The sequence below is a fragment of the Vulpes vulpes genome, chromosome 16, assembly GCF_048418805.1.
Source record: "Vulpes vulpes isolate BD-2025 chromosome 16, VulVul3, whole genome shotgun sequence".
Classification (NCBI taxonomy): domain Eukaryota; kingdom Metazoa; phylum Chordata; class Mammalia; order Carnivora; family Canidae; genus Vulpes; species Vulpes vulpes.
In genome coordinates this window covers 56,167,640-56,194,120 of record NC_132795.1, presented here as the reverse complement: position 1 = coordinate 56,194,120, position 26,481 = coordinate 56,167,640, and the positions used below count along the sequence as shown (strand labels likewise).

Here is a 26,481-nt window from a genome sequence, read left to right as displayed (position 1 = left end):
CTTGGCCCCAAGGGAGAGCAGGAGCAGAGTGGCATTGGGCACAGCAGGAGCTACAGTTGGTGGTGGTACTGCTGGAGGGACATTAAATGCAAACCAACCTCCTCTGAACCTGGTGACATTAGCACGCAGCTCCCCCAAGCTGGCGTTCTGAACACTAGGTCAGGTCAGGACAGAGAAAATAAAAAGAATGACCTGGGAACTTCTCTGCCTTTTCGGGACATGGCACCCTCTTTGGGTGACATCGGTGCTCAGGGGCTATCTGGAGAGTGATTAATTCGATAACATAGCAAGCAGGCAGCAGGAGGTTAATGGATTTGTAATAATAACCTGTGAGTTGGCTCAGGTCACAGCAGCTCAGAGTTGGGAGGAACTCCCTGTCCAGGGAAACCCTCCTGGTGATGCATGAGTTCTTTCAACAAGTTCCCTCGTCTCTGTTTGCATGCCTCTCGTGACAGGATGCTCACTGCCTCGCAGGGTAGCCCGTGCAGTGACCAGGAGCTCAAGGGCTTAGGTTCAGGCAAGAGCTGTTGTCTCATGAATCCCCCTAGTGGGTCCTCATTTTGTGCCTGTGGAATCACACAAAATAAACCCAATTCCTGTTTGGGCTACACTCCCTCTTTCGGTTATAGATTATGGTTGATTCTTTGCTTTCTTGCTTCCTTGTGAATGCTTTTCTTTCTTTTCCATGTTGATTTCCTCCACCAGGCTCTACCAATCCCTCCTTTGTGCCAGGGACTGTGTCGGGTGCTGGGGTCACAGTGGTGAGTGAAGTAGACATGGTGCCGGCTCTCAGGAAGCCTAGCAACCGAATGGGGAGCCTAGATGGTGATGATGATGATGATGATGATGATGATGATGATGACGACGACGATGACTGAGGTGAAATCACAATGGTACAAGGAACCATTGTAAAGTGCATGGTTCACTGGCATCTAGTACATTCCCAGTCTTGGGCAACCACCGCCTCTCTCTAGTTTCAGAACCTTTCCATCACTCCAAAAGAGCACCCATCCCCATCCCCTGTTCCCTCCATCCCCTGAGCAACCTCTAGTGTGCTTTCTCTCCGTATGGATTTACCTGTTCTGGATCTCTCATAGGAAAGGACGTTCGGCGTCTGCTTCTTTCACTGAGCATCCACACTGTGGCGTGGGTCAGTGCTCTGTTCTTCTTTATGGCTGAGTAATGTGCCCTTGTACCACCTTCTGATTATCTGTTCATTCACTGATGGACATTTGGGTTGTTTTCACTTTTTGGCTGTTACGAATAATGCTGCTATGCATGCTTGTATATGAGTGACTGCATGGACACCTGCTTTAATTTCTTGGATATATACCTAGAGGTGGATTTCTGGGGCATACGGAAATTCCATGTCGAATATTTCAAGGAACCGCCAAACTGTTTCCTGCAGTGACTGTACTATATTATGCTCTCACCATCGATACATGAGAGTATTAATTTCTCCACATTTTTGCCATTTTCTTGATTAAAGCCATCCTAGGGTTTCTCATTGTAGTTTGATTTTCATCTCCTTGGTGACCAATGACATTGAGCATCTTTCCCATGCTTGTTGGCCATTTGTATATATTCTCTGGAGAAATGTCTTTTAAGTCATTTGTCTGTTTTTATATTGTGGTTTGTGGTGGTTAATTTTATGTGTCAACTTGAATGGCCCATGGGGTGCCCAGACATTTGGTCAAACATCTTTTTGGGTGTTTCCATGAGGGTGTTTCTGGATGACAGTACATTTGGATCAATAGACTGAGTAAAGCAGATTGCCTTTCTTAGTGTGGGTGAGCCTCATTTAATCAGTTGAAGGCCTGAATAGAGTGGAAACGATGACCTGCCTGAGAAAGAGAGACTTCTTCAGCCTGAGGATATAGGGGAAGTAGGAGAAGAATGTGGGCTCTGAATCCAGGTTCCTCATAGCTTGAATCCTGGCTCTGTCACCCATCAGGCAAAGAGTGGGGTCAAGCAAACGGGTTCTGGAGTTCCAGCTGAGCTACTTACATTCCATTTTCTCATCTACAAAATGGCGATGATGAGGGTACCCTGGCTTGAGTGCCACCTCCCATGGAGAGCCTGCCTTTGGCCCTTAGGAGTGCCAGACCTGACCATAAAACCCCAAATGTGGATACTTCTACTACTTCCCTAGCAGAAACAGAGGTAAGTCAGGTGAGAGCCCTTTGTGACATGGTTTAGGGTCCAGACTCTCTGGCTGAACTGATGGAGGAGGATGCAGAGTGGTCAGAGGGCACTGGACTTCTGTCCCAAATGCTGAGCTGCCCCTCATAAATGGCCTCCTGATTCTTAGATAAACCAGAATATCAGATTCAACCAATTCAAATCTTTCCAGGCTAACTGTCTGTGTAGAGTGGCAGCAGAGGCACTGGGGGTAGAGGATCTTCACTGGGGGAGGCAGAGCCAGAAGGCCAGACTTTGGAAAGAGGTCTAGCAGTTACTATGATGATCCAACAAGGCCATGCTTCCACAATGCTTAGCTGTGTCGGCCACAAGTAAGGCACTCAAAAATTATTTGTTGATTGTGTGAGTCCATGTTTGTTATTTTTGTTATTATTATTATTATTATTATTATTATTATTATTATTTTGCTGTGTAATTTGGACAAGTTCTCTAACCTCTCTGAACCTGGTTTGTTGTAGTTGTTGTTTACCTGTAAAATAGAAACTGCTCCCCTCCTTGGAGGGTTAAGGTGTGGATTAAGAGGCAGTATATACAAAATGTCTGGCACATACTAGGTGCTCAAAGGAGGAAGAGGCAGATTTGGAAAGCAGCTCTGTCCACCCCCATATCTGGAGCCCAGCACCCTCCTATTCTCCAAGCCCCTGCCTGGAAGAGGAGAGAGTCCGCAGCCCCAACTTTTCCCACCCAGCCTTCTCTACCTCTGATCTTTTCTCGCTCACTCTCCTCCCACTTATCTGTATCCTCTGGGAGCTCTGGGACATTCCATCCATCATTTAGCCCTCTGCCCGAATGCTGGTTGCTCCCTGCTCTTATCAAAGGCCACTCAGGCTCCTCCTCCAGGCCCTGAGCTCTCTCCCTCAGGGTCCCCAGCCTCTCCAGGACAGAAGGGAGATGGAGATAAGAAGGAGTGGTGGAGGAGTCGTGTTGAGCAGATGAGCAAATGAAGAGGGTGGTGACCAGGTGCCAGGGTGACTCTAGCTGGAGGCTGGTGGATGCGGGGCTCAGAGGATGTCCCCTGTGCCCCACTCCTTGCTGGGGTGGGAGATCTCTGTGGGTAAAGCCCCATGGCAGGGCGGGAAAGCAGGAGGCTGGGGTCAGGTCCCTGTTAGGCTCTGCGCTTGTGGCCTCGAGCCAGTCATTGGCCGCCTTTGGCCTCTGTGGCTACATCTGCATCCTGGCACCTTTTTGTGCACCAGGCTCTGGGATCCAGCAGGGAACACCCCCCTCCCCCGATATGACCTTGGACATCTTATGATCTCTGGGGGACATGGGTGTGAATTAGGTTTTCATACCTGTTTTCCCCATTTCACCTGCAGGAGAAGCTCAGATGCTGTAGCCCTGGCTGGGGGTGCCCATTGGGCGGGGGAGGGCTTCCCGAGAAGATGTTTTTTCTCCCTTTTTTGCTTAAGTTACTCTGTGTTGGATTTTGGTCATTTCTAACAAAGAGTTAGAAATGGGTGTCCAACCATCCATCCATCCATCCATCCATCCATCCATCCATCCACACATCCTGGCTGTAAGGGCTTACACTCATCACTTTCCTTTGTAAGACTTAGTTTCTGCATCTGTAAAATGGGAGTTTCATCACCTACCTTATGGGTGGTTTCAAGAATTCATGGGTATCCCATGCTCAGTTACACTGAGGTAGGGAGAATGACAGGGAGAGCAGAAAGGTCCAGGCTAAGAGAGCAGCTTAGAAGGGAACGGTGGGGGCACTGAGGGAGAAGGCAGAGATGAGGGATGATGGGTGGGAGAGGGGGGCTGGGCCATCCCCATGGACAGGGAAGGCTGTGCTTGGACTCAGGGTTCTGTTCTATGGATGGGGCAGTCACGGGGCAGTTTTAGGCAGAACAATCGGATCTGATCTGGTTCATAAAGAACCCTCGGGGGCTCTGGGTGGAGAGTGGATTGAGGAGGGGAGGGGAGGCCAGGACACCGGCTAGGAAGCCACTGTGGCGGGCCAGGGGCCAGGGGAGCTGCCCCCAGCAGCTCTCAGAGCCGGCTTGGAGCCAGCTGACTTCCATGTGGTTAAGGGTCCCAGTGTATAGAAATGGCAAACCTGAGTTACCAACAGCGCCTGGAGCTATGGTCTTATTAGAAGAGATGCCCAAAGTTTGGACTGGAGGCTCTTCAGGAATGTGACACCCTGGTCACAGACCTCTGTGGAGGGGGGACCCCTGCCCTAGCCTGGGATCAGGCCCGGCTTCAGGCAGTTGTGGTGAAGGTGAGGCGAATGGACGAAATCTAGAGCTCTGTAGTAGGAGGCAGGAGGAAGCTGGGGGACAGAAGGCTGGGGTCGCAACACTTGTCAGTACATCCCCCCACACACAACACCGCTGTACTCCTCACCCCCAGATAGGTGCCCTCCCCTGGGGGAAGCCATCCTGTCCTTGTCCTGCTCATGGCCCCAGACAAATCCTGGCCCTGGAGCCAATGTCCTGTGTCCCCTCGGAGGTTGAACAGCCCTGCTTTCAGACATGCTTGGCCGCTGGGCCACGTGCTGCCCTGAGTCTGAACTGTGATGTGTGGGCTGTCATTCAGCTGTGAGCGGAGAGGCACTGACGGCCACCTCAGGCCAGCAGGCAGGGGTGGTCGGCACTGTTGCTGACCTGCCTGTCCTTACGGGGCCCTGCTCTGGTTTGCGGAGAGACGCTGCAGCTCCCCAGCCCAGCCGCTCCTCCTGCATTACATGGGGCCCCTCTTCACCTTCCTCTGCCCTGAAACCTGCTGGGGCTGCCTGCCGCCCAGCCTCACCCTCAGTGAGGACCTTCTCTGATAGCCCGGCCCTTGATGACAGGGTAGGGCCCAGGACAAGGGGAGGGTGGCACTGCTGGGTGTGTGGCCTGGGGACTGATGTGAGGGAGGGAGAACACACACCTGTTCCCTCCCCAAGGCTGTCGTGGGAAAGAGCAGAAGCCATCCTGCTGGCATGCTTCCCTGGTCCCCCCAGGCCTCCCCCACACTCCTGTGGACAGGTGACTGACCCCTACCTGTCTCCCCAGATGTGCACCACCCAGAACCCACCAATCAGGGCCCTTAGCCTTCAGGTCACAGTGACTGGTTCCACACAGGCTCTGGTGGTGGCTGCCAAGGGTTGGGGACCCTGGCTCCATTATTTACTCATAGTGCAGTTTGGGGCAAATAGATAACTTTCTGGTGCCTCTGTATCCTCACCTGCACAAAGGGGACAGTAATAGTACTCCCTCTTAGGGCTGTTGTCCAGATGGAATCATGTAAAGGGTTCGGCACACAGGAAGTCCACAATAAACATCAGCTGCTGGTATTAATGCAACTAAGTTTGGAGTCTTCTGATGGAGTGATTGGGAAAGTGAAGCTCTTTTTTTTTTTTTTTTGGTACTAGCGTTGAGCTGCTGGAGGAATCTTGCCATCATGAGGGAGAGCCTGCCTGATAATGAATCCAGCACAAAGGGACACGGTGCTCGGAGATGAGGGAAGAAGGACTTAATTCTATTGATATCACTTGAGCCCCTTGATCCAGCTGTTCCTGAAGACTTGCCTCTGGACTCTTTGGGCATAATCAAACCTTTTTTTTCTTCCTTATTTACTTAAGTCACTCTGTGTTGAGTTTTGGTCATTTCTAATAGAGTCTTAAAGGGTGTCCATCCATCCATTGATCACAAGTCCTGGCTGTGTGGGCTTAAACACATCACTTTTCTCTGTAAGACTTAGTTTCTGCATCTGTAAAATGGGAGTCTCATCACCTACCTTCTGCGTAGTTTCAAGGATTCATGGGCAACCCATGCACAGGGCCATTCTCAGTACCACAGGCTGAGGAGGCTCAGTAAATTTCCCTCCCTTCCTATCATTCTTGGCCTAAATCCTGCCCTGCCCCTGTGCAAGTGTGTCTGGAGAGCCAAGGTAGGCTCCATGCCCCACCAGGCCTGGGGCCTCCCGAGCAGTCGAATCCGATTGGTACAGCCTTTATTTTTTCTCCAGCATTTTTTCAGAAGAATGATGTCATTTGAGGGCCACAGGGGACGGGGAGAGTAAAAAATAACATAAACACACTGGACAGAAACACAGGAAGGGCATCAAGAGGATCTGAAATTGGGTGGTTGGGGCAGAAAGGTGGAGGACCTGGGGCAGTCAGAGCCTCTTAGCTTTCGGCCACCAGGGAGGAGAATTCTGCAAAAGAAGAGGACACAGAGAGGTGAGTCAGAGGTGGACAGTGTGGGAGGACGCACCACGGCCTGACTACTGGGCCCCGCACGGCGCTTCCTGTTGGGTTTTTCACCTGCTGCAGTCCTAGAGTGAAGGAATGAGTGAGTGTGGGTGAATGAATGAATGAATGAGGAATGGTGAGCCTACCACCTCTCTTTTTTGTGTTACTTTTAAAACATTTTTCATTCCAGTGTAGCAAACTGACGCTGTTACGTGTGGGCTGTACGATTCATTTCAGGCGTATCATACGCTACTCAGTCACTTGGTCGGTGCTCATCCAGATAAGTGTTCTCTTAATGAGCCTGCCATCTCTTTTGCTTCATGATGTCACGTAGCCCACAAATTCCTAATAATAACCACAGTGATGATAGCAGCAATCATCTGAATGTTTATCACATGCCAGCAACTATTCTAAGCACTTGATATTCGAGATTCCGTTCGACTCTGACAATGATCCTGTAATGTGCATGTGATCATTATCCCCATTCTACAGACGAGGAAGCTGAGGCTCATAGTCCAGCAGGATTTACAAGGCCACACAGCCAGTGCCAGGGTTCACACCCAGGTCTGTCTGAGCCTCGTGGGACCCTGAGCTCCTCCTTAGCTCCTCATCTAATTGTTCCTCAGCTGCCCCCCAGGATCACCAGCAGAATCTAAGAAGACCCAGAGTCCCAGGCCCTTGCCCTGGGATTTCTGATTTAGGAGGCCTGGGGTCAGGGAGAAGTTATTTTAGTTGTTAAAGGTGATTCTGGTGAGCAATGTGGTTCAAAAACCAACCAATGTGTGCTCTTCCTCCTTGGAGGGCTGAGCAACACTCTGGAGAGACCTGAGCAGGTGACGTCTCCACGCAGGTCAGCCAGGTGAGTGTGCACAGCACTCAGAATGAGCTGGGCCCTGTCTCACACAGCTCATTGACCATCACTCAGGAAACTGGGAGTTAGTCCCATTGTATGGAAGGGGAAACCGAGGCCCAGAGAAGAAGTGACGTTTCGAGCCTCCGGGGTAATGAAGGGGTCGGGTGGGACTCAAGCTCTGGGGTCCAGATCTCTCCACAGGGCTTACCTTCGAGTCCACGGTGGGCTCACCTGCCCCTCCCACCCCAGGAGCATCCCCCTGCCCTGCTTGGCTGAATATTAATTGATGGCAGAGATCAGTGTCAGCACTAGGGGGACATCCAGTGTCCTACCCCCGAATCCAACTCCACCTAAATGAACAAAGGGATGGCCCCTACCAGGGAAGGGGAGACACAAGGGAGCCAAAGCTGATCCTTGCCCTGAAGGAACTTTGGGGTCTAGTCAGGGAAGAGACGGTACCTGGCAGGACATGCTCCATGCTGCTGGCCTTTTGTTTGAATCTCTAGTGTGCCAAGGGCATTCCCACCTCAGGATCTTTGCACCTGCTGTGCTCTCTGCCTGCAGTGCTCTCAGACTTTCCACAGCTACCTTCTTCTCACTCACCTGGTCCCTGCTCAGATGTCACTCCTCCTGGGGCCTCTCTGACCACTCTGGTGGAAGTAGTGACTCTCCCCTACTGTGATCCTCTTTGCTAGCACCAGTTTTTATTCTATTCACAGCACTTACCACTCTCGAAATACTTGTGAACATGTTCTTGCTTATTCATTCATTATCTGCCTCCCATTGGCTCATAAAGCTCCAGAGCCCACTCACCTCATTTCCTGCTCTGTCCCACCACCTGCCTCCAAGCCTGACACGTGCGTTTGTGAATGGATGAAAGGCCCAGAGACTTCGCTGTCACAGGGAGAAGAGGTGCCCTCTACTTAAGGTGTCAGCAAAACTTCAGAGGGAAGGTGGCTTCTGAAAGAGTCTCATGAGAAGGTGCAGGATTCCCACAGGAGAAAGCAGAGAATGGGGAAGGGGTCATAGGCGGTGGCTTTTCACGGGCAGGCTCAGAAGGCAGGAAACAATGGGGTGGATTTGGGAAAGACCCAGTAGCCATGCTGGGCTGGTGTCTCGCATGATAGGGCTTGTGCCATGAAAAGGCCTGAGCCCCCAGTCTGGCTCCACCGCGCATGGGCTGTGTGACCTTAGACAAACACCTGGCCTCTTTGAGCCTTACCGTCCTCATTCATAAAAGGAAGAAAAGTCAGCGCTGCTTCTTGGGAGCGCTGGGAGATCATCAGAAGGGATGTGCTGGTGGCCAGGAGGCCCTCGGCTCCCACCGTGAGCTCCTCTGCCCCTGTTCTCCGTGGCTTCCCCACTGTGGGGTCCTGGCTGTGGCAGCCACAGGGTCACAAGGGCTACTGCTCAGCAGCCAGGTCTTCTGAGACCTTTATTTGGAATAGAGGGAACCCAGGGAATGTCTGCCCTGTTGTTTTTCTCTCCAGGGGACAAGAGAGGACAAGAAAGAGTTTGCCACCCTCGGCCACAATGCATCTCTGAGACGCTGTGTCCCTGGCCTACCAGAGAACGTGGGGCCCCAGGTAAGCCTCCACTGCATCCAGAAAGGATTGGGAGCCAGGGTTCCAGGCTCTGCCTGCCGTGTTTGCTGAGAAATGCGCCTCTCTGGGTGTCAGTCTAGGTGTCTTTCAGGGCAGCAGAGGGAGAGGCAGCCTCAATTTCTCAGGAGGGACCCGTGAAAACAGACCGGGAAGTGACCTCAGGAACCACTGAGGTACCAGGGCTCCTTGATACGCGTGCCACCCTCTCCAGACTTTGTGAGAAGCGATCCCTTGGTTTCCATCCTGGGCCATGGTACCAGGTACCATGGTACCATGTGAAATGTCAGCCCTGGGGGACGCCGCATGTGGACTCGCCAGGCTGTTGTCACGGCTCTTCTGTAAAGCTACCATTATTGCCAAATAAAAAAGCGAAAAAACTAAAAGCAACCAAACTGAACACATGCTCCCACCATGGGAATAACTGGTGGGATCCGTGCCAGGTAGAGGGACGCATCCCTGGGCTCCTCATCTTCCTCATCTTCCTGGGTGTGAGCTAGGAAGTGGACACCACCCTCTCCTGTCCCCAGGCTGTCCCTGAGGACAGGAGAGGCGAGCGACCTGAATTCGGGGGCCTACGTACTAACTCCAGATGGGAGAGAGAGCATGTCCTCCAGCTGGTCCTGAACCCACGGAGTCACAGGCTGAGTGGGAACAGCGAGGGACAGGGATAGAACACAAACAGCAAATACTCCAAAAATCCCTCCCGTGGGCTGAGGTCAAAGTGTCCACTTTGTCAGCCGGGGACTCCTGTGACCCTACAACACCTGGGTGAGGCAGGTGGTTCTTCTGATGTCTCTGATTAGTACTGTCCATTTTTATAGAATTTAAGAATTCTTATTTATTGAATGCCAAGTGGGAAGTGTTATATGTATTACATATATTATCTCACTAAATTCTCATGACTACTCCATGGGAGAGATGCTTTTGTCTGCATTTTACAGATGGGGAAACTGAGGCCCAAAAGTTAAGTAGCTTGACCAAGATCCCACAGCAGACGTGAGTCAAGCTACTGCTTTTAGGCTCCCTCCTTTACCCTGGAGCTTTCCGACCTACTTTGACCCAGGTATAGAGTGACCCATGAGCCAGCTCAAATATCGCCACCCCCATGACTCTGTCATATTAGCCCTGTTTTATTTACTTCATGGTACTTAGCACTCTTCTGAAATGAGCTTATTTATGGACTTAGGTCTTTTTTGTTGGTCTCCTTGTACTAGAATGTAAACTCCAGGAGGCCAGGGAGTCTTGACTTGTCTACAACTTTCTTAGCAATAGAGTAAAATAATAAAATGACAAGTGGATAGATGGAAGGATGGATGGATAGATGGATAGACAGACGGATGGCTGGTTCATGAGTCCTCCATGGGCTCTATAAAACAAATGCTAAATGGCGCTAATAAACAAATGCCAAATGGAATGACAGATGGATGGCTGGGTGGCTGGCTGGCTGGCTGGCTGGCTGATGAGTCCTCCGTGGGGTTCGACAAATTCCGACTTGCCTCATATAATTCTCACAAGAGCCCTGGGCGGTCAGTGGGGTGATTCCCATTTTGTAGATGGAGAAACGGAGGCCTAAAGAGGTGAAGGGTCAGGGTCATGCAGAAAATAAAAGGCAGAGGCAGGATTTGGTGTGTGGTCTGAGGTGCATGCCTCTTCTGAATGTGGTGAGGCTGTTTCTGATCGGGCTGGCATCCCAGATCGGGTGCAAGCAGGGACTCTTAACCTGCCATTTAATCTGGAAAACTGGCCAGGACTGACGTATCCTGTCTCTGGGCACTGGGTTTGCTCTGTGCTGGGATAAAGGAGACATGAATCTGTCTGCCAATGCCAGCTCACGGAGAGATTGTCAAGAGGGGAAGTTGGTCCTTACAGTTTCCCGACCTGCACTGACCTCCCTAACCCTCACCCTACAAACAACGGGTCCTTGGGCTGCTCATCAGCAAAGAGCCAGTTTACCACCTTCACACTAGGTAGCATTTGGTGTGGTCAGCATGAAGGTGACCAGGGAATGCCAACCAGGGGGTGCTCCTGAAAAGCCAGGCATTTCAGAGCCTGACTGGGAGATATGTTGGACCTGTAGCGATTTCAAAAGCCTCTGAAAACAGGCCCCTCCACCCACCCTGGGATCTACTCTGAAGCAGCCAGGATGTCACAATGGCCACATGCCCTGGCTTTTTGCAGAGAACACTGGATTCTAATTTTATCCTCCCAGAAGCTGGAGCAGTGCATTTTGTAGACAAATTGAGGGCAGGGGTCACCTCTCCTGGACCTTTTGTATGTAGCTCAGGGCAGAGTTCTTAGCAATCAGCCAATTAACGAGCTATGCTTATATATATATATATATATATAAAGTCTCCTCTAAAATGCCCAGGTTTCTCCTTAAAAACAAATGAACAAACATACAAAGTCCTGCAGAGTCTAAGTCAACTGATGATTTGGCGGTAGGATGCTGGGATGGGGAGAGAGGAGGGGGTTCTGACCTTGGTTCTGCCTCCTGCTCACGTCTGCACAAGACCCTCACCCCTCCAGGTTGTGCTTTCCCCCTCTGTGCAATGTCGGGGCTAGAAGATGCCTTTCTAGCTCTCCTGCAGTGCTTAGAGCAAGGGCCCTGGGAGTCAACTCCCATTTCTGCTTCCATGACCTTGAACTAGAGCTATACTTCACCTCACCGTGCCTCCATTTCCCCATCTGTAAAATGGAGCTCCTTGGCTCATTCAGAGGAGCCTGCATTAAAGCTCTTATCACAGGCCCGATACACAGCCGGCACTCAGCATTTGGTAGCTGTTGTTATCAGGGTGCTTCTACAGCTCAGCTACCTTGAACCAAGCCTACGACGTGCCTGGCTGCTGCCTGGCACAGAACGAGCAAGGCCTGGCAAGTGGCACCATCACATTGACTTTCTGGCGTGGTTGTTGTTATCACCCACCATTTCCTGCCCCCGCCCGGTGCCTGGAGCTGGGTCTGCTTCTGGTTCCTTCACTTCCTGGCTGGGTGGCCTATGGTCACTACTTTATTTTTATTTTTTTACAAATGTGATCATGCCTGCTTGCTCGGCTGTTGGGAAGCCCAAATGAGCAAATACAGAAGGATGCCTGGTCTTTAAGTGTTAGTTCCATCTCCCTTGGGTCTCCTCTCCATCTGACACAGGTGGGAGCTTCAAAATGTCCACAAAAATCCTGAGACAAAGACAGGATGTGAGCAGAAGAGGGCAGTGTGTGTGTGGGGCAGCCCAAAGAGTGGGCAGCTGACCTGCTACAAGTTTCTGGCACCACCTATGCCATCGAGTTAGGATCCCACCTCCAGTGTGCCCATCCATGGACACTCAGCCTCTGACCCCCAGTTTCAGTGTCTGTAAAAAGGGGATAGGGCTCCCGTGAGGACCACATGGGGTAATTGGAGGAGAAGCGCCCGTCACAGCGGTGCCCCGCACACAGAGGGAGCGGAGTGCATCTAAATCACATCTCACCAGGGAGATGCGAGGGATGGTGTTCCTCCAGAGGGACCCGGAGCCCTGCCCTGGCTCTTGAAGGGGCCCCCGGGGTGGGGTGGAGAGGGTCAGAGGATGGGAGGGCTCAGCCCTCTCCCTTCCCACAGGAAGCTGAAATTAGCCTAATTAGGTCTGTCCCAGTCCCAGTGCCGTGGGGATTGGACAAATTTAGAAGCTATTGACAGGTGAGACCAGCACATGCTGACAGCCCCAAGTGAAACTGAGACAGACCTTGAGTCAGCGCTTGGAAAGCTCTTCCCTTCCCTCTGTCGTGATGACCAGGATGGAGGTACCCGCCTCCTGGTTTATCACCTCACCTCTAAATAGCTCCTGGGCTGGGTTTCTTATAAATTGGTATTGCAAACACGGATCACCTTCCCACCCCAGAGAACAGGAGGCAGGGTTATTTGGGGTCAAGCCAGATGGCCACGGGGAGCAGCGTCAACAGTCCTGGGGGCTTGCTCTGTGCCAGGCGCTGCCCTGGGTGTCATCCTGTTGCATCTGCGCTGGCTCTCTTGTCCCCATTTTGCCAACAGGGAAACTGAGTCTGCGAGTCACTGAGCCAGGAAGATTCTAACTCAGGCATGGCTTACATGGTGGTGGTGGTGGGGGCGTCTCTCTCTCAGATGCTGGGGTTCCAGGCCCTGATCCCTGGAAGCAGGAGAGGGATCAGAGGATAGGGGGCATCTTCCTCCCACCCCCCCGTCCCTTCTGTTCGCCTCCCAGGAGGGCAGCTCTAGAAGGAGCGCCGCTTCCTCTCCCTTTGCTCCATCTTATCTAGCCCCGCACAAGGCAGGGAGCCTCCATCCGCTGGGGAATTGAAGCAGGCATCTCCCTAAGCCCAAAGACCATTTATAACCCGAATGTCCCTCCGTGCAGCCGGGCTGAGGGAGTGGCAGTCAGGAAACATGGGTTCCCTTCTGCCAAGGATTTCTGTGTGACTTTGGCTCGCACCCTCCACCCAGGCCTGTTACCATGACTCTCAGTGGGGATTGCAGACTCTGTCCCCCTCCACCCCGACCTTATGGGGCCGGTGTGAAGACAGGGAGACCAGACAACGCCGCACACAGCGGAGCGCTCTGCCGCCGGGACCACGGCTGGCCCCAGTGTGCATGTCCTGCCTTCCCCGCACACCAGGTCCCACAGGGGCTGGAAGGCTGCAGGACCTCTCCTGCAGTTCCTCTCGCTGTCCTCGCATCCTAGACCCCGTTTTCTTTCCTTCAAGGGCTGGTATTCCACAAGAGTTTTGAGGTGGCTTCCCAGACAAGGCACATATATAAAATAGGAAAGGAATCATTTCCAGAACACTCACTTAATGCAAGCAGCAGCCCTTGGAGGGGGGGTATTTATGTTCCCACCTTGGGATGAGGAGGAGGGGGCCAGGGAGAGAAAAGGGCTTGGCCGTCCACACCGCGTCCACACACGCACTCTGCAGGTTGGATTTTCAGCCTGACTTCAGGTGCTTCAGCCCAAGGGCTCACTCCCTCACTCCTGCCCACCACGCTAAGTGGGCCGCTTAAGGATAAAAGAGAACAGATTTCACCAAGAAGGAAGCAGAAAACCAAGTGCCTTGAGGCACATGAGTGGAACAGACCGCAGTGGTCCAGCAATAATTATGATGAAATTTTCCAGCAACAGAAGCACAAGGCAAACCATAGGGTCTCGGGCTGGAATAGGCTGGAGGCCTTGGAAACAGGACCCATCACTGGGATCAGGTTTTGGGGAACCCATAACTATGATCGATGATGGAGTGTGTGTGTGTGTGTGTGTGTGTGTGTGTGTGTGAGAGAGAGAGAGAGAGAGAGAGAGAAATGCAGGGTGTGCAGATCTTTTCCACAGCACTGTGGGGAACAGTGGGATATGGAGTCAGTGTCAAGGTTTGGAGTGGCCCAGATGCTGATTAGCTGTGGGATCCTGGGCAAGTCGCCCCACTTCCCAGAGTCTCGGGTTGCATGTCTGTACAGTGAGGGTATATCTCGTGGAGCTTCCGTGAGGGCTGCACGAGCTAGAAGAGCTACAGCCGGGGCGCAGTGCCCGGCACACAGGACGGGCCACATGGGTGGTAACCGCTAGTCCTGTCACCCTGCTCATCCCACAAGGGCAGCATTGCAAGTGTAGCTAGAGCCCACGCAGGGGACACATCTGTGTGAGAGGCAGGGTGGTGGGGGTGGTGGGTAGGGTAAGGGGTGGTGGTGGGGTTCCTGGCTGGCCCTCTGAGTCTGCTACTGAGTGACCCTGGGCGCTTAACCCCTCAGTGCCTCGGTGTCCTCATCTGTAGAAGGGGAAGAGTGATGGCACCTGCCTTCTAGGATCACTGTAAGGTGGTGGTTCTCAGAGTGTGGTCACCGGAGCATCAGCACCACCCGGGAACTTGGTGGAAATGTGAACACTGGGGCCCCACTCCCGTCCTAAGGAACCAGAAGCTCTGGGGTTCGGGCATAGCCATCTGTGTTGTGAAAAGCCCTCCAGTGACTCTGATGTTGGCTCTAGTTTGAGACGCACCAATGTGAGGGGCAGAGAGTTGAGAGGAGCCTGTAATTTAGCAGTCTCACCTGCCCTTGGTGCCTGGTTTTGCAACCATGGCTGGGTTTGGGGGTTCCTTCCACCTCTGTCTAGTTTCTCTCTCCTTTCCGGCCTTAAAACCTTCCTTTACCAGCTCTGCACCAGCCTCTCAAGGGTGGCTTTAGAGAATCGATCGACCATATCTATAAAAGTCTTTGAGCTTCCTGGAAGTAGCTACCCCAGAGACGGGAATGCAAAGGGTTATTATTAGAACTTTGTCTTTCTATCCCCTTCCTTCAATCTGGGGTCCTTAAGGACCTGGTAAGCATCACTCACCTTGAGAGGGCAAACAGTGGGAGACGAAGGCGGTCCTGCTTTTACAATCTCCCAGCACCTGCTACGTGCAAACCCTCAGCCCACATGGGTCTCCAGCCTTCGCCTGCAGACCTCTCCCTACACACTACACTTCCTCATCACTGTGTCCCCAGAGCTGGCCAAGTATTCACTCACTCATTCATTCATTCATTCATTTGGCAAACTTTCCTTGTGTGCCAGGCACTATTCTAGGTGGTGGAGTCAGAATAGAACAAAACAAAGTTCCTGCTCTTGAGGAGCTGGCATGGCCGTGGGGGGAGAAAGAAGCCAGTTACGGGTCGGTATGTAAAACCATCTTAGGGCGGATGCTCACTGAACTCAGTGAATGAATAAAGCACACAGCACAGGGCATGTGCTTTGAGTCCAGCAGACGAACCCGGATCCTGACCACGTCTCTTCTGAGACACAAAACTTAGGCAAACCCCTTACCCTCTCTGAGGCTTAAGTGTCCTGGGATAGTTAATAAAATGAGGATAGTAATAGTATCCACCTCAGAGGCAGCTAGGAAGATAAGGTAAAATGTTAAGCACAGTGCCTGACACACAGTAAATGCTCGGTGACACTAGATGTTACAGATGCCTGGATGGCTCAGGGGTTGAGCATCTGCCCTTGGCTCAGGTTGTGATCCCAGGGTCCTGGGATTGAGTCCTGCATTGGGCTCCCCGCAGGGAGCCCACTTCTCCCTCTGCCTGTGTCTCTGTGTCTCTCATGAAAAAAATACATAAAATCTTTTTAAAAAGTTAGATATCACTGCTAATATTGTTAAGGTGGCACAGGCTCAGCTGGTCCTCTGCCTAGAGGTTTATTCACTGGGGCATCCGTGGAGTTCCAGTCCTGGCAGGGACCCCAGTGATTGGCTAATGATCTGACTCCTGATTGTAAAGATCAGGTCCCTGAAGGTCAGAGGTCAGAGGGGGTTTTCCGTGACTTGCCTCAGGTCCCACCAGGAGTTGAAAGCATCCTCCTGCTGATGCGCAGGCAGGGCTCAGAACCCTTTGCCTTTAGAGGAAACAGGCAGGAAAGCAGAGTGCCTGAAAGAGGACCTCTCAGGGGCCTGCAAAGGCCTCTGCTCCTATCTCACTGCCTATTGGGCACCCTCCAGAAAAAGTACCAGGTTTGGGGTGGAGGTGGGGGGAAGGTATCTGCATCTTCCCATTTCAAAGGTGCACCATGTGGGGGCCCCCTCGCTGCCTCAGGGGATCTGTTCTCACTGCTCCCTGTTTCTTCTCCTGCCCCACCCTGCTTCATTCTGTGCAGACCCCCAGACCTTCCCCAGGTCAGCCTGAGCTTGAACTGCACTGGCAGACCAACCAGGGTTTGCACCCAGTATACCTTGGGCGCCGGCACTGCCCTTTCTGCACCTGCACTTGTCATGGGTGATGCAGGGTTCAGTTCTGGGATGGGCACACATTACCATTCTGGGAACAATTCTTTTTCTCTTTCTGCCCCTGGCAAAACAACCTTCTTTCCCCTTTCTAAACATCCCTAAACCTCCCAGCCTGTGTCTTTGCTGGAACCAACGCCTCACCCTGAGCTCTTCCAGAACCATCCCCCTCATGTCCCCCCCCCCCCTCCAACTAGCGGCTTCCAGTCCCCAGCCTCCAATCTGCCTAAGCGCCACTGTCTCTCCCTCTCCAGAAGGTTCCTCTGCACCTCCCTGGCATTGCCCTTCCTTTGTGTACATATACATAGAACTGCAAGCAACTTGCAGACAGAATAGAAATAGTATCGTAGCTGCTGTTTGCTGAGTACTTGCAATGTGCTGGGCGCTGCGCTCAACACGCATCGTGTCATGGAATCCTCACAGATGCCAGTGAGCCGTGTGTTGTCATGCCCAGTTTATCGACGAGCAACTGGGCTCAGGGTGGCTGAGCTGGTGCTCTGGGGCACCCAGCCAGGAAAAATACCTCTGGGAGTAGGGTCTAATTCATCTTTACCTCCCTGACAGCCTGGCACAGGCCTGTCACCCAGTAAACGTCTGCTGGATTTGTTGGAAGAGTTGAGTTAGCTCTTTAAGATGTGAGATGGGCAGGGAGGGAAGCAGGGAAGCAGCCTAAGAGGGATCTGGCCTGGTTTGTCTTTATCATGTAGGTCGCTCGTGAGCAGCCAACCATGAAGACCCTGCCTACGGCTTCCAAGCTGTGGCCATAGTAGCTGCAAATAAAAATGGGAAGCAGGTCTGGACGTCTGGGTTGGGGTCCTGGCGGGAAGCCCTGGCTCAGGGTGCCACTCACCACTCACCGGAACCGCCAAGACCAGCCTCCCATTTCCCTCCAGCACTTTCTGCTCTGGCTCCTTTAAAATCACCTCCCTCCTTCACAGCTGCAGGAGAGACAGCTGGGACCGGAAGGCCAGGCGACTCACTGCATCTGACCTTGCTCGAGTTTCTCTCCATTATGGTCTCTGACATAAAACTTTCATAGACTACACCCATATTCAGAACCCTTTTAACTTTCCCAGAGCCATATCGTGTCGATAGCCACTTAATTTTCACAACGAGCCCAAGCAGGTCTTAGGATTAAATTGTGCACGTCACTTGCCAGGCACAGGAACTGGGTGGAAAGAGGTGGCAGGGCCAAGGTCATAGCTGGGGGACAGGCCGAGGGGAGGCAGAGCGTGGGGGGCTGGACTTTACACTCAGGAAAGGATGTTTATCAAGTGCCTGCTCTGGGGCAGGTGTGGGCTACATACTGGATATAAAAGGATGAAGACAACCTAGTCCCTATTTTTAAAAATGTAGTTAACAAACACATATGTAGCCTGACTCTGTGCCAGACACTATTCTAAACCCTTTACACATTAACACATCTAATCCTCACGACAATCCCATGAGATAAGGACTATCATTATCCTCAGTTCAGAGATGAGAAAACTGAAGCCCATAGTAGTTACTCGAATTGCCCAAAGTCACACAGCCAGAAAGTGGTAGGGATTGGAACCCAGAGGCCAACTTTTCTCTTAGGTTGACAGGAAGGACCATTATGAGATGTGGCACAGCTTGCTGGAAATTGTTCTTCTAAATCCCCACTTGCCCACTTAGGTCCTAGCTCTGTGAACAGGCCAAGCACCTCAGCCTCAGTTTGTCCATCTGCAAAATGGAGATCATTCCCAAAGCTGTTGGGATGCTAAGAAAGATAGATCAGAATGGAGAAGGATGTGGGATGGTGGACCGCCAGCCCCTCATCTGTTCTGAAAGCAAAGCCTGAAAAGCAGGGCATAGCCAGATATTCCTTTTCCTAATTCCCAGCTGATTGCTGGCTGGCTGTTTTTCCTGGCTCTCTTACAATGCTGGAAGGGTATATTTGGGTGAAGCCAAAACAGGTTTTTAAAACCCGAAGTTACAGGATACCAGGACAAGATGCTGAAGAGGATAGAAGATAAGGAATTTCCATCCCTGGGATCTGAGAACATGAGAGCCCGCAGGGTGCTTGGGGATCAGCTGGCCTCATCTCCTCAGGTTACGGTTGGAAGACGGAGGCCCAGAGAAGGACAGAGATGGCCCAAGGTCACACAGCCAGTTTGGGCAGAGCCAGGACTGGAACCCAGGGAAAAGTGCAGAGTTGAGGGGAAAGCCCCAAATTCTCCTTGATTCCCTACACAGTGGGAATTAAAAAAAAAATCTATTCCTTTTGGGTTGTTCAGGTTTGTGTGTGTGTGTGTGTGTGTGTGTGTGTGTGTGTGTGTGTGTGTGTGTCAGAGCTCTCACACCTAATCCTGGGGAGTGTGGGACCCCTCCTCTCGCCTTCCTGTGACAGAGATGGCTCCGAGCTTTTAGCATCCAAACATCCCCAGATCCATGATGTGCTCTGGCCCCAGGTCACGGCTACTCACCATCGACCCCAATCTTGCCATCCCCGTCCTTGTCTCCAGCGGCCATCAGCGTCTTGGTTTCTTTCACAGACAGGTCTCTGGCATCTGGGGAGAAGCCCTTCAGGATGAATCTGGGGAGAAAATCCAGGGAGGCAGTCAGGTGGAGGTCACCTTGTGCAGGAACAGTGTCTGGATGGTGGGCTGGTCTCTGTAACCGGGATGGGTGGCCAGCAGCAGGCACACACGCTGCTGTGCTGGGCCCGGGAGCCCTGGCTGTGGCTGTGCTTGCACGGGTGAGTGTGCAAGGAAGGACGAGCCGTCCTCAGGGAAAGGTCGACCTCACTTCAGGCAGGGCACTTGCATTCCTTTATTCAGCCAACCCAGCAAACGCAAAAGTGTCTTCTCTGTGCTGGGACCATGCTGGAAACCCGGGGGCACAGAGAAGGAAGCCACCTGAAAAAACGAGGAGGTCGAGTACTCAGAGACCAGACAGGATGATGGATGCAATGATAGTGCTCAAAGGATGCATCCATCCCACCTGGGGTGAGGGGAGGCTTCCTGGAGAAGGTGGCACCTGGAGGACAAGTAGAAGTCAGCCTGTGTGTATGTGTGTGGGTGGGTAGGTAGAAGGAGAAAGTTCTAGACAAAGGGCACCCTTGCGAGATGATTTGGGGGAGTCCCTATGGAAAGGTCTCTCTTCACACCCTCCACCTTCTCTTTAGGACAAAATTTAAGACTGTCTTGGCTAGAGAGTGACATAAGGCACAACTGGGTGGGCAGACAGGAGCCAGGTGCATTTTCCTAGTCATTATCTTCCCCTCCTCTGCTTTGCTCCCAGGACTCCTGACCCCCAAACTTGGTTCTGCATTCCACCCCCCCACTTGTCCAGACACTGCTTTAGCTGCGCTGGTGCCAACGTGTGGGGGGGTCTGCAGGATGGTGGATGGCACCTTTTAGGCAAATGAGAAATCAATGAAATAAATACTCCAGCAAGCGCTCCCTGTCTTGCACATGGCGTTAGGCATCCAGAAAACCTGCCTCTTCATTGTGCATTAAATTATTAAGTAGCATTATCCCATTAGCAATATTAAGTGGCTATAATTTAATCTAGTTAGTTGCACTTTCTGCGGCAGATTTCATTCTTCCGGAAGCAACAGTGGGGAGGCCCAGCTACTTTCTGCCAGCGGTGCAGAGAGAAGGGCAGATCTGATGGGCACTTGGAAGCCAGAGTCCCAACCCCAACTCCCTCTCGGGATGGACAGCCCCTGCAGGCCTCAGTTTACCCCAGCTCATCCTCCTCGATGAAGCCGCTCTTGTCTTTATCCAGGATGTGGAACACCTTCTTTACATCATCTGGGCTCTTTTTCTTCAGGCCAACCATTTGGAAGAACTTTTTATGGTCGAAGGAGTCGACAGCTGTGGGGGTGCGGTGGAGAGGAGTGGGTGAAAATGAGGACAAAGGAGGGGCAGTAGAGAAGAGCAGAAGGGGGGTGTCACTGCATTTGCTGATTGACCTCCCTGGGCCAGCGCTGAGGGGTCATGGGGTGCACCTCTGTGGGAGGGCTGACGGAGCCCAGAACAGCCCAGGGAGGGATGGTGCTTTGCCCAAGGTCACACAGCTAGAAGTGGAAGAGGTAGACTTGCCCCTACATGTATCTGTACCCTTCACCATTAGCCTTTGAAGGCAGGGGAGCCTCCTGGGTTCCATGAAGGTTTTTGGGTGTCACTGAGTGGGGGTGGGTAGGGGAATGGGAGGCTGTGTGAACATGGTGTGTGTATGTGGGGTTGACCTTTTGTGTTGCCAGAAAATCCATGGACTCAGGGAGGACAAGTTTCTCCCAAGGTCACAGAGTGGGAGGAGGAAGGGGGAGGACCCAGAAATCCTGGCTTTGCCACAGATAACAATTGCAGTGGGAGTTGGGGGAGTGTTGTAAGCTCCCCAGGAAGTCCCAGTTAAGTTTCTTCTAAGAGGGAGCAAGGTGGGTCACAGAGTAGTGTGGGTGGGTTAGCCCAGCACTGAGGGGAGGATCGCCTCCAAGAGCTGCTTCATACCCTGAGGAGGGGATGCCAAGCAGAAGGGAAATGGGAAGCCCCCTCCCCAATTTTCTGTCCCGAGCTCCCTTTCAGAACCACACAGAGAAGAAACAATGTTAGAGTAATTTAAGGGTGCATGGCGGGTGGGGTGGGGGTCCTGTTGAGAGTCATGTTCTCTCCTCAGCTCTGGGCTGAGGTGGGGACAGTTGCTCTGTCCACCTCTGATACGAAGGTATAGGACCAAGCCCTGGAGGTGAGCTTAGTCCTAAGCCCCCTTTGGCTGTGCTAGGTGACCTTGGGCAAGTTTCTGGTTGTCTCCCAGCCTCAGTTTCTGCACCTGGGTGAGGAGAGGGAGGGAGCAGGTAGGCAGCCAAGTGCTCAAGCCCAGGGCAGCTCAGAGAGGTTCCAGCGTGAGCTCCCTTCCCGGGCCACAGACTTAGGCTGGAAGTTGCAAGCCCCGAGGATGCTCTCCACGGGGTTGGGCAGAGCAGAGCACCAGCTGCGGGAAGGTCACCCCACTCACTCGCTCACAGTGCCGCCTACGCGGGTGGTGGTGGTGGGGTGTCCTCTGAGCCCCAGAGAGGGGCTTGGACAGCAGGGGAGCCAACCGCCCCCAGCCAGCCAGGAAGAGTCCCAGAGTCCCGTTCTGAACGGGGGTCTCCCATAGAGGCTGCTTGGAGAGAAGGCGTGTGCACCTGCAGCCCCTCCAAGTTCATTAAAGGGGAAGCATCAAGCGCCCCACAAGGACCTAGAGGTCCCGCTTACGACCCCGGTCTCTGCCCTTTGTCCGGGACCCCGAGTCCTCGCAGCGCGGCCACCCGGCCTCTGGCACCGGCAAGTTTCGGTTGTCGGGCGGAGCGCGGGGCCTCCCCACCCGCCCGGGAGGAGTTTGGGAAATGCGGGGAGCCCCCTGCTCCGTCCCGCCGGCGCCCCGCAGGATGCGTGGGCAAGGGAGCGCCCCGGAGGACGGATCAGCCCGGGGGCCAGCGGGCGTGCGGGGGCCAGGGCGGTGGATGGGGCGAGGGCCGGGGAGGGGAGAGCGTGCTCACCGGTAAAGGCCCCCACTGCCTTCTTGATGTCCTCAGCGTTGAGCAAGTCTGTCATCGACATCCTGCAACTGTTTGAGCGGGCAGAGCAAGTGCGAAAAGATTAAAAAGTGCTTTTCTCATCATTTCTGCTCATATGACCAGCGCTGCAGTGATGCGCGCCGGGCGCACGCCCGCCGGCCTGGCGCAGAGCCAGGGGGCGCGGGGCTGGGCGCGCAGCCAGAGGCGCTCGGAGGCCCCGCGCCGCCGCTCCGACCCGCCGCGCCGCCCCCGCCGGGGGTCCCCGGGATCCCAGGGGGTCGACTCTGGAACCAGCGGGGCGGAGGGTTCGCCTGCCGTCAAGGGCACGCGGGAAGCGCCAGCCTGGTGCAGCGCAGCGTCTCGGGTCGGTGCGCCTCGGAGCGCGCCCCTGTCCCTCGGATCCTGGACCGTCAGGGGCCCGGCCTACACCCCGGTGGGACCCTCGGCCCTCCTCCCATTCTCTCTCCGCTCCTACCTCCGCCTCAGCTCTGGTCTGTTCTGAATGCAAATTTATGCTGCAAAATCTGAGCGCTGAGGTCTGGAAACCTGACCCTTGGGCCGCTGGGAGGAGGTGGCACGGATGGGATAGGGCTGCTGCTCAGGCCCTCTCCGGATGCCCCATCTGGCCAGGGATGCACGGAAATCATTTTTTTTTTCTCCAAAGAACTGTTCTCAGATCTCCTCTAGCTACTTGCTCCATTGGTCTCCTGAGTACAGGAGTAGAGCGTGGGTCCAGACCCCTGCCCCCACAAACATTTTGGGAGAGGATAGGGTGGGAGAGGCCACTTGAAATCTGTATACACCCTCTCCCCACTTGGAGACCAGAAGACCCATGTTTGGAGGAGAGGCTGGTACCATTGGACCACATTTTCTAAACAAGCTCAGCAGGTTTTATGGCTTGAACTTCATCTCTGGGAAATGTGACACTTCCTAATCTTAGGCAGCCAGAGACCAGTTGCATTCTTTCCCACAGTCTCCCAACAAGGATTCAGGCAGCAACCAGCTGCCTCCACAGTATGCGGAGCACTGGATGGGGAGTCAGGATGCCTGGGTTCTAGATCTATGGCTGTGCTAAGTCCCTGTGTGACCTTGGGTTCTGACCTTCCCCTTTCCTGGTCTTCTGTCTCCCTCTCTTGCGTTGATGGTCTTGGTGGTCCTTTGTGGTGGGGTCTCGAGACTCCAACGGAAGGTGTAGGCAGGTGGGCCGGGGCTGAATCTGGTGCCACTTGGTGGGCGGCTGGGGAGAACTGTCCAGCTGCTCGAGTTCCGGCACACTCGCTGTCAACACTGTCTCCCTCGGCTCAGCCCTGGACGGCTGCCCTTCCTGGAAACCTTAGGACGATGCTGCTCCGGCTGCCCCCTCCCTGTGAGTCAGCTCCTCAGGCTGCAGCCCTCCAGCTGGCTTCCAAGGGGCAGAGGCTGTAGCTCCTGACCCGCTGTCTCTTGCTGCATGGCCTTCCACAGACCCCTCAGCTGCCCTGCTGTCCCGGCCCTGAGCCAAGCTGTTCACGTGGACATGCTGGGCTTCTGTGCAATCATTTCAACCCCCAGGCTCAGCTTCCCCCAGGGGCCTAATTGGAGAGTCTGTTTCCCTAGCTAAAGGATCCTTATGCTATACTGATGGGGAAACTGAGGCCAGAGAGGGTCAGTGAATGGCCTAAGGACACACAGCAAGGCAGTGTCAGAGAGAGACCGCCTCCCCCGTCTGCTAACTTGGAGTTCAGTGACTCTCGTCCATAGAGCCCCTCTCCACTGCTCAGGACCCAGCCCTGTCAAGTTCCACCTGTCCGAGCCACAGACCATGCCCAAACACTGACCCTCGAGGCAAAGGCTGGGCCCATCCTCCCTCCTTCCTCCATCTCTCCCTGCTAAAGAAGCCTTCCATCAACTTGACAACCTCTCTGGGCTGGGGTCTACCCAGCCAGAGCACCAGGTGCTGTTATTGGGGTCAATCTGCCAGCCCCCCACACCCTTCCTCCGGCCTCCGCTGCCCACTCATGGGCCTCCTCTGATGGCATCACCAGACTCTACAGATGCCTGGCTCCACCCCTCTCGTTTCACAGGTGGAGAACCCAAGTCCCAGCCAGGGGGAGGGATTTGTCCTAGGTCACATCAGGAGTTTGGGTGGAGAGCCCAGGAATTCGTACTCTCAGGCCTAGATTCCACAGCTGCTGACCTTTCAGCACCCCCTCCCAGCCCTGTGTCACTGGGGGTAGGGGCAAGGCGGCTGTCCCTTCCATCTGGCCTCCTCCCGACTGCATCCAATCTCCAGCCTCAGTAGCTGCCACTCACCTTGGGTGGGGGTGGAGGGCTGGAACCCAAAAGGCCTGGCTGGTGGGAGGTCCTGCAGGGAAGTGAGCCTGGCAGTGGGATGGCCACCTATATAGGCTTCTGCTCTGGCTATTTTGGGAGGAGGCGCTACCCCCAGCCCCCAGCCCCCTCCCCTTTTGGTGTCAGGTACTTCCCAGCCATAGTGCTGGGTATGGGTATCACATTCACCCTCCCTGGGCCCATCAAGCCAGGCCTATTAATAACGCTTGGCCCCTGCCTCCCTCCGGGGCCCAAACCTGAGGCACAGGCAGGGCTCTCCTCTTCTACGAAGCCTTCCGTGATCACTTTAGATGGCAGCACTGTTCCTGCCCTCCCAAATCTTGCAAGAAAAGAAAGAGAAAAGGCGAGCAAATGAATGGGACAGGAACTGTCCTCCATGCACGGAGCTGGACTAGGTTCTTATACATACGCCACCTCCTCACCACAGCCTTGCTGTATGGGCCTGGTCACGCTCACATGGATGAAAAAACAGCACAAAGATGCTGGGTGTGATGGGAGTTACTACTCAAAGCCATAAACCCGTGGCCAGGAGTGGGCCAAGCACTTTCTGGACATGATTTAGTGCCTAGATATGTGTTCTGCATGCTTTCTGACAAGCCCCTTCCTCTCTTTGCATTCCCATCTCCCCACCTATAAAGTGAGCTCAATGAGGGGCAAACTTTGCTCTGTGGATGGGTTTGGGGGCCTAAGAACACCCTGAAATTATATGCGAAACGTCACATGCAGATGTGCTCTTGTAAAGCAAAGACCTGTAGCTTTTATGAGATTTGCAGAGGTATCTCTGGCACGATGTGTCTGGCATCAAAGAGGTCATGCTTGAAAAGCATGAATGAAGGAGTGAATGAATGAATGAATTTAACAAATAGTTACCGAGTATCTATTATGAATACCATGAACATTTCCTATCCTCATCCTCAACCTTAAAAAAAACTCCAGGGCGCTGACATTATCTGCAGGGAAGTTCAGTTCTTGATGCCGACATAAGGAGGCCTGTCCTCTGTGCAAAATCTCTTTGGGAGAGAAGCTGCACCAAGTACCTTGTTGACCACTGGCTCCATGGATGGAAAGAGCAGAGGGTGGACTGCATGGGGAAGCTGGTGCCAGCGCCGGGTGTGTCGTACCTCTGGTGAGTGCTGATGGAGGCGTCTGGATTAGTGCAACGGTAGTGGCAACAGGGAGGAGTTAGAGATAGGGAACCTCTTGAGGGAGACTCTTCCAGGCTTGAGGGCTATGATGAACAAGATGGACGACCCTGAGCTGACTGTGAGTTTGCAAGCTGAGGTTCATTGGAGGAAGGTGGTGCTGCTGTGCAAGGTGGTGAGTCTGGGGGATGACACAGAGTTGAGAATCCTAGGATGTTAGGGCTGAGATAGGCTCCGTAGTGATCTACTACAACCTGCTCAGGTAAAGACGAAAAACCAAGGCCAAGGTGACAGACCCCAATCACGCAGAGAGTGGTGGGCCAGCCAGGACGTCGTGTTGGATCTAGGCTGCCCGGAGGACATTCTGGTGGAGATGCCCAGTGATGTGCCTTCTGGAGAGAGGTCGGAGCTGGACACGGTGCTTTGGTGGTTATCAGGGACTTGAAGTCACGGGCATGGCTGAGCTCAGAGAGGCAGGAATGAGACAGAGCCTTAAGGACTGACCATTAAGGAAGACCCCTGGCTAAGGTCTGGGAAAATAATCATACTCACTTACTGAGCATCGTGTTGAGCACGGTGTACACTACAACCTGCTTTCGTCCTCGTAATCCCTTAAAGGTAGGCATTGCCTTCTTCCCTGTGTTGCTAATGAGGGAACAGGCTAAGAAAGGTTATGTGACTTCCTAAGGTCACCGAGCAAGGCTAGGACTTAAACCCAGGTCTCTCTGACACCGAAGCCCTTGATCTTTTCCACTCTACTATCCTGCTTTTTTTTTTTTTTTTTCAAGATTGTATTTATTTATTCATGACAGACACACAGAGAGAGACAGAGACACAGGCAGAGGGAGAAGCAGGCTCCCTGCAGGGAGGCCGATGCGGGACTCGATCCTGGGG

General features: G+C 53.4%; 1 protein-coding gene across 6 annotated transcripts; it reads right to left on the bottom strand.

Moving 5' to 3' along the window:
- Positions 1-6,127: 6,127 nt before the first annotated feature.
- On the bottom strand, positions 6,128-24,474 carry PVALB (parvalbumin). Of its 6 annotated transcripts, none has more exons than XM_072742478.1 (5): positions 24,407-24,474; positions 22,097-22,158; positions 20,297-20,429; positions 19,035-19,144; positions 6,128-6,348 (listed from the first exon to the last, which is right to left on the bottom strand). In XM_072742478.1, exons 2-5 carry the CDS (start codon positions 22,155-22,157, stop codon positions 6,320-6,322), a joined length of 333 nt encoding a protein of 110 aa, XP_072598579.1. In that variant the 5' UTR covers position 22,158; positions 24,407-24,474; the 3' UTR covers positions 6,128-6,319. The 6 variants fall into 6 exon arrangements, with proteins under 6 accessions (XP_072598579.1, XP_072598580.1, XP_072598581.1 ...); XM_072742479.1 differs by having other exon boundaries at positions 22,097-22,164; positions 24,407-24,465; XM_072742480.1 differs by lacking the exon at positions 24,407-24,474 and adding an exon at positions 23,216-23,334 and having other exon boundaries at positions 22,097-22,164.
- Between the last annotated feature and the right edge of the window lie 2,007 nt (positions 24,475-26,481).

What these genes read in the sequence shown, in the direction of transcription:
- PVALB (XM_072742478.1), bottom strand. Translation starts at nt 22,157, where the DNA reads ATGTCGATGACAGACTTGCTCAACGCTGAGGACATCAAGAAGGCAGTG. An exon ending in ATCGAGGAGGATGAGCTGGG is followed by an intron (nt 19,145 to 20,296) that starts GTAAACTGAGGC and finishes TTTTCTCCCCAG; the next exon opens with ATTCATCCTGAAGGGCTTCT. An exon ending in TGGCAAGATTGGGGTCGATG is followed by an intron (nt 6,349 to 19,034) that starts GTGAGTAGCCGT and finishes CTTCTTTTGCAG; the next exon opens with AATTCTCCTCCCTGGTGGCC.